The following is a 7,781-nucleotide window of genomic DNA, read 5'->3' on the forward strand; positions in this document are numbered from 1 at the left end:
TATGTACTGTTTTTACTAATATTTAACTTTATAATATAAATATATTTAACTGTACTGTATGTATGGACATAGAATTGCATAACGCAAGCTCCGTGTTCCCAGTAGACAAAAGGAGATACTTCTGCTTGTAATGTTTATTTCCATCTTTTGCCTCTTCCTCCGCAGTTGCGCCTAAGAGACCGGAAAGACTCCCCTCAGCTGCTAATGGACGCCAAGCACATCTTCCCCGTCACCTTCCCATTTAACCCATCATCTCTTGCTCTAGAAACAATTCAGATCCCTAGCAGCCTGGGCCTAGGATTCATTACACGTGTGTAAATAGACCCTCTCTGCCTCAAGCCGAATCGCCCAGACCTCCACGCACTGGAAGCATTTGGAACTCACCATTGCATCCCTAGATACTAAAAGTCACAAGTTTCCTGTGATTTGTACATGATGTATAAGAGACTGATAGACAGGTGCTTTGTGGTGGTATTCATTCATTCATTGTCTGATTGGTAAATAGCCTTGGTTACTGCAATTATTCCTGGATGTAATAACCATACCCTTCCCATAATGGCAGACAGAAAAGGATGTGAGACAGGACAACATCTGTGACATCCGGAAATGATGGCGTATTGTGGTAGAGTAGTTACACTCCACTTGTGTAAATGGGTGTGTACATAACGGTATACACACGTACCAATATACAAATCATCTTGTTATTTATGTTAGTTAAAAAAATCAAAAAAGCAAAAACATTTCTATGAAAGTATTGGAATAAAGTTATCTTACTGTGTTATGTAGATTGTTTATTAGCACTGTAGATTATTATTCATATTAAATGTGCTACTGTATTTTGTGTTCCTCTAATGTTACAGTATCCATATTAAGCACTACAAATAAAATATTCATCTCTTTGTTATAAAGTACGTTTACAGTACATCTGTTAGGGTGAGCTGCGCCATGGCGGATTCCTTAGCCTTTAGAGGCAAAAGGCAGCTTAAGTACCTATGATCTACTGAAATATTACAATAGCTGTTATCAAATAAAAAACTACGTAAAATGTCAAAACAATAAAAGGCCTTAATGAACAATATGATCTCATAATATATTGGTAAAGGCTATACATAGTCTTTCCTGGATTATTGTTTTAGTCATGTTTGAGTTTTTCAGTCCAACACAGTATTTTTTTGCAGCTGATCGTTACAATGATGTTTACTTTGCTATATTCCATGCTGTTAGTTTGTGTCTTTTATTTATTTGAACCCATATAGTGTTGAATTGTGGAAGCTTGGTATATACAGGGGACACATTTCATGGTTATTAAACTGGTCTAGAAGAAAGGCAAACACTGTACAGCTTGCAGTTGTATTTTCCTTACTATTGGCTAGCATGTACTTGTGTTACGGTGTCATGCATGATGAAAGTGCACGTACAGGACACTGTAGCACTTGGAATATGTATTTGTCCACGTTTAACTTGAACAAATCATCTTACTATATTAAACCCAGACATATCCTATCATTGAGGTTTTTTTTTTTGTAAGACTAGTTAAGGACCGGGGAACCTACTCATATGATTCCATAATAACAATGGAGACATGTAACAATGGGGCAGATGTATTAAGCCTGGCGAAGAGATAAACTGGAGATAAAGTTGAAGGAGATAATGCACCAGCCAATCAGCTGTGTTTGAAATATGACAGTTAGGAGTTGATTGGCTGGTGCATTATCTCCTTACACTTTATCTCAACTTTATCTCAACTTTATCTCCAGTTTATCTCTTCGCCAGGCTTAATACATCTGCCCCACTATTCTTAGCTTATAGAGAATTGGCTATATGCTTCTACATAATTAAAATACTGAGTTTATGAAAGGGACCAACCTAGTCACCCAGACCTGGAAAGTTATTCATCCATTGCAGCTTAATTTTGTATTTATTACCACATGTTAATTTGCAAAATAGATAAAACTGAGTTATTTAATCAAGCCGCTAAAATGGTGCATCTTGCAATCGTTTTACGGTTGCCACAATTTACATCCTCCCACACAGAAAGATAGGCATCATTTACCTCAGGCACATACATTACCTACTTTCATTAACATTTGTGTAGACACTATTCCATACTGCAGAATAGTTTCATTTAGTCTCACATGAATCAGACCTTTCGTTTCTTAGAAAATCCTTAATCTCTCATATTTTGTAACCCTTTAACCAACCAAATCAATTTTAGGGGATCCTACTTCATCCCCCTAGCATAGGCTGCCTTTATATAGTGCTGCTTGGCGTATTTAGCAGACTTACTCAATGTTATTACATGTGCTTGCTCTTTGTCCAATAGAGTGACCCTGTCTAATAGATGGCCACACCCATTTCTCAATTCTCTGATGTCCCCCATTGCTGTGTTAATTGACAGGGAAACATACATTTCATCCCTCCTTCAGTATCCCCTTCAAGATCTGCTGTAACCACACCTGTACATGCTGGTAATATTTTGGGGTACACGTTGATTGTTACACTGACAGACTTTTTTGTTTTATTTTTGGAAATTGATGGCTAATCCCGTTTCCTATTGGCCACTAGTTAGCGGAGCATTTGCCCATCAATAAGATGTAAAAATGTTGTCTTTTTCAGAGTGCATCTGTTGGAGTAACTAATGAAACTAAAAAGGGTTCAAAGAAAGCCCTTTGAGCATTACTTTGATTAAGACAATAAGGGCCAGATGCACTAAGCTTCAAAAGTGATAAAATGGAGAGTGATAAACAACAGCCAATCAGCTCCTACCTGATATTTTTCAAACATGGTCTGTGACATGGCAGGTAGGAGCTGATTGGCTGACTGTTTATCACTCTCCATTTTATCACTTTTGAAGCTTAGTGCATCTGGCTTTAAGTATGGAACTGATAAGTAAATGCACTGTTAAAGTAATTTGAGTATTTGGCAAGAGTGTAATTAGCAATTATTATGTGGGGAATTAAAGCTAAATTCTAGCAAAACAACTGTTTTTATAGGAAAGCATATCTTGGTACTTGCATACGCACTTTGAGATTTTTTTTAATGTATTTAATGTTTGGAATAGATTTTGCCATTCTCTGCACTCTGGGAGAATGATCTTTCCCCTGGGTGCCGGGCGGGTTCCCGACAGTCATTTACCCGACGTCGGGATCCCGACTGTCAAAACGCCGACGGCCACCCACTATTTTCCCTCGTGGGGGTCCACGACCCCCAAAGAGGGAGAATAGAATAGGTGGCTCGCGTAGCGAGCCACCGTGCCCGCAGCGTGGCGAGCGCAGCGAGCCCGCAAGGGGCTTTTTTGCACTCGCCATGCTGTCTGACTCTGGCCAGTCGGGATAATGACTGTCGGAGTCCCATACCACACCCCTTTCCCCTCTGATAGGTCCTTATATCCAGCTGGCAATTGCAGAGTGTGGCTTGCTCAGCCAGTGGTAGATAGCCGGAACTACATGATCACTTTGTGCGGGTAATGAAGATGATGCAGTCTTTTTATAAACGGCACAGACAGAGTTCACTACTTACTCTGCATGAATCTGTTTTAGTCATGGTCATGTTGATAAATGCACACTGTGCATGTAATGTGGCTTCAATCACTTCCTCATGGCACTGTTATTAACATCCCAATGTATATTATTTAGGAAACATTTAATTACGTATATAATGAAGTAGGACAAATTTATTATTATGAGAGAAAAAAATTATTAAATGAAAATAGAATGTTATAATATGTCATCCAGGTATTTACAGTAAAACCCAAATGCTAACACATATCCTGTCTAATATTGTGCTTCGCAAATGTTTGCATCATTAACACTGTAGCTAATTAGCTATCACTGCACATTGTAAAAATAAAGTTCGTTCAAGAATTTGGTGTTTGTTCATTTTCTTTGTTTTTCTTCTAAGAATGTATGTTCTTCTCAAAACTGATAAAATCATAAAAGGCTTTGTATTTCAAAGGACATATGCTGCGTCCACATTGGAGGACAGTCATTTTATGGTACAATCTGTATTTATAACAATGCCCAGATGGTTCCCTAAGAGCTAGTGGTATATGTTGGTGACTATATAGGCTGCATCTGTAAGATGGCTTCGGCCTACAAAGTGGTTGCCTCTACTATCTATGTGAAATTACAGGATATAATTGCAAATATGACAGCTGGCAAGGTATGCTGGGACTTTTCACAAAACAAAAAGAAGCACGGGTTTGCATGCCTGTGTATAGCATGCCCACTGGGCTATGAGGCTGCTTCTGGTGTGACAGATAATGGCACAGCTGCTGCATGTTTGTATGCAGCAGCTGTGCAATATTGAGCAAAATATAAAGGAGGCATCTTAAGCAAAAAGACGCCCACTGCCGGCTTCTCTAATCTGAAGACACTGCATTGGCTCAACTGCATGACCATCCCATATCTTTGTAACCATGAGGATGTCCAGCAGAATCACACTGTAATGGGCCAGTCAAGCAGAGTCTGTGGGTGCAGCCAGTGGCCTTTGACACAGCTAGAAAATGGGCCGGTCTGCCCCCGTTTTTTACAACATTTCCCATTACCACTACCAAGCTCCTGCTGCATGTCAGTCATGCTGGGGCTTTTGGAGCACTGCGAGCAATATTGCAGGACCCGATGTGCATAGTGCAGCTACTGTGCAACTCATTAATTAGATGTAAGAAAATAACAGCTCAGTGGTGGGTTTTGCTGGGGCAGGACAAACCTGCCCTGGTAGGTTTCGCATGCCCCATCAAAACCCACCACTCAAGGGGTTAAAGGAACCTCCACCATGCGTCACTGTTGTCTGCGGGCACTCATTATTGTACAAACTTTTGCACAATACTGTACATCTAAAAAACATATCTAAATATGACCATAACTTACACAAGACACTGTAAAAACTCTAATCCATGCTCTAATCTGCCTCGATTGTTGCAATTGTTTCCTAAGTGTTTTTCCAAAAACATCCATTCCATTCGAATCCATTCTAAATGCAGCTGCAAGGCTCGCTTCCTCGCTAGATGTTCATCTGCTGCTTCTCTCTGTCAGTCCTTCCATTGGTTACCAGTATTCTACCATATTCAATCTAAAATACATTCATACATATAAAGCTATTAAACATCTATTTGTTTATCTCGAAATATCTCCCAACTCGACCTCTGCTTTGCAAGTTCGAATCACACAGTGTGTATGCACCTTTACATTAGACTCTTTTCTACTCTCCAAATTTAAGCATTTCCTAATAACTCCACTCTACAGATAAGCTTATCAAATCACAGAATATGATTTATTTTGCTAATAGGAAATGCTAAAACTATGGTAATGCATGCTGGGATTTGTAGTTTCACAACAGCTGGAGGGTCACAGTTTGGACATGCCTGGTGTAGTCCATTTAATTAGAGATATTTTTGTTTGCTTTTGTTATCGCATATTGGGCCCGTTTCATTCCGGATCACTGGTGAGCAAATGTGCAGAACAGATGGACACTGTCCCGCTCTACTGATGTATTGGCTTGTGAATTTATGTGTATGGATGTGTACGGCTAGCGACTAATTAACAGCCGAGCCAAAATGTCTAAATAATGCCACAAGCCGCTCACCATCGAATGATTTTTCCACTGGGCACCAGTAATTGCAAGTCATCGTAGGCAGAGGGCAGTAATCAATGAGCATATTGGCGATGTGCAGCGAATCCTGTTTAGGATTCGCTGCACATTCGCCACTGCTCGCTGCGTTCCGGAGCCTCGCCGGCTCCAGTATTCAACGAGTCAGGAGCTTGCTGCTCCTGACTGGCGAATTTTAACTCCTGCGGCGATGCCGCAGGGAGCCCGAGGACGGCGGCAGGCCGGGAGATGGAAGTCTCCCTGCCTGCCCCAGAACGTTTGTGGGGGGGAGGTGGGCTCCCCGGGTGCCAGGCAGCACAGGCTGCGCCCCGGGGGTGCCAGCAGGGGACCGGGTATATTCACTAAACCCGATCATGCATATGTAATGATTGGGTGCAGTGAATATATGAATATCTAATGAGCGGCTCGGCTCCGGCCCCCTGCTGGCTGGTCTGTGTAAAAAAAAAATATATATATATATATTTTTTTTATTAAATATATATTCATGTGCTTACAGCACATGAATAAAAATAGCATGCCCCTCCTCAGAATAAAATTCCTGATTTTTTGACACCAAGTGTAAAAAACAAAACACTTTATTTTAAAAGTTCACATTCCACTTCACCATAAAAAGATAGCGATTGCTACTCAGTGAATCATGGCGAAAAAAACCTTGAAATGTATTCGCCATCTGGTCATTGAATAGGGTGATTCACCATTTTAGTCAAAAATTCGCCTTACAGCACAAAATCGCCATAAAAACATGGCGAATCAGCCTCATTGAATACCGCCCAGAGCCTTACATGGCGACTGCAATGAATACAGGTTTATCTGGCCTTTAGCTATCCTCACAATACTGCCCTATCGTCACTTAAACGATCGGGCATGCCTGAGTTTTCCCTGACACTACCAGCGGGCATGCCTGAATTTCTCTGACACTACCAGCATTTTCCTAGGCATGCCTGCATTCCCATAACAAGTTCCAAAATCCTGATCCCTCTCCCTGACACTTAGGGCAGCAAGTGACAGCTCAGAGGCTAACTAGATGCAAAGATACTACCTTCGGCCTTCCAGCTGTTGTTGAACTACACATCCCTGCATGCCCTGCTACAGTTTTGCTATCTGGTCATACTAAAACTGTTGCAGTGCATGCTGGGATGTCTAGTTTAACAACAGCTGGAGGGCCGAAGGTTCCCCATCCCTGTACAGTATTCTCTTTGTAAAGCATAACCGTGTATGTTGATATTACACACAGTGAGTAGAATATTTACTTTCACCCAAAATCTGCAGCCAACCTCCCTCTTAATTTAAAGATGATCACGTGCAATTAGAAAGAGTGGTTTTAACAGTGGCATACACAGAAGACACCTGTCCTATAGTACCCAAATTGGCCACAGCCGATTTACCCAAAAACATCAAAACAGGAGTAGTATGGCGAAAATGATTTTTACCAGGGGAGGCTCCAGGTGGGACTGCAGCTCAGTCCAAAATTTAAATAGGGGAGGCACAGCAACTGCCACTAACTGCCAATCCAAACCGACTCATTGGCAGTGATTGCGGCTCCCCTATTTGAATTTTGGACTGTGCTGCAGCCCCAACTCTGGAGCTACCACTGATTATTACTATTACTTGGTTCAGTTCTTATCATTTAACAATTAAATGAGGAATGTATTCTGTGCAGGTATTTAACCTGCACGAAAACAAAATAACTCACCCAAATCTAATAGTGCCCATTCACTAGGACGATTGAGTGTGATTCGATATGGCGCTTCGATTTCCCTTAAAGCTCACTGTGCGATAAATTGCATCGGAAGTGCTTTTCCCTCATTCGATGCGAACACCTGGAATCGTGATGTAATGAGGGCTGGGCTATCTGGGGGTATATTAACTGACCGATCACACATCGCATTGCCATGCGTTTAAACCACATGCAATCGCACATTCGATGCAATAAATATTATGTGCAGCACATAATATCTTGAGATGCGGGATTCGACCAACGTGGCCGTGCATTCGATGTGCATACAATCATGCAATTTTTCGCACCAATGCGGTCGAAATAGAATAATTGTATGCAATATCATCCTAATGTATGGGCAGCATACACCACATGTAGTGATTCATATTAGACCACATAGTAGTGCCTCTTATTGATGTTATGACACACGGTAGTGCACCTTATTCATGTTGTACTA

General features: G+C 41.2%; 1 protein-coding gene across 3 annotated transcripts in view; it reads left to right on the forward strand.

Moving 5' to 3' along the window:
• Positions 1 to 2,736, forward strand: part of MYO5A (myosin VA) — a 141,127-nt gene extending 138,391 nt beyond the window's left edge. For all 3 annotated transcript variants that reach the window (XM_083183894.1, XM_083183895.1, XM_083183893.1), the window contains one exon: positions 166 to 2,736. In XM_083183894.1, the coding sequence (XP_083040020.1) occupies positions 166 to 318 (153 nt within the window). In that variant the 3' untranslated portion in view covers positions 319 to 2,736. The remainder of the gene's footprint in view (positions 1 to 165) is intronic.
• The last annotated feature ends 5,045 nt before the right edge of the window (positions 2,737 to 7,781 follow it).

This window comes from Crinia signifera, chromosome 4, assembly GCF_055691185.1.
Source record: "Crinia signifera chromosome 4, ASM5569118v1, whole genome shotgun sequence".
NCBI classification, from domain to species: domain Eukaryota; kingdom Metazoa; phylum Chordata; class Amphibia; order Anura; family Myobatrachidae; genus Crinia; species Crinia signifera.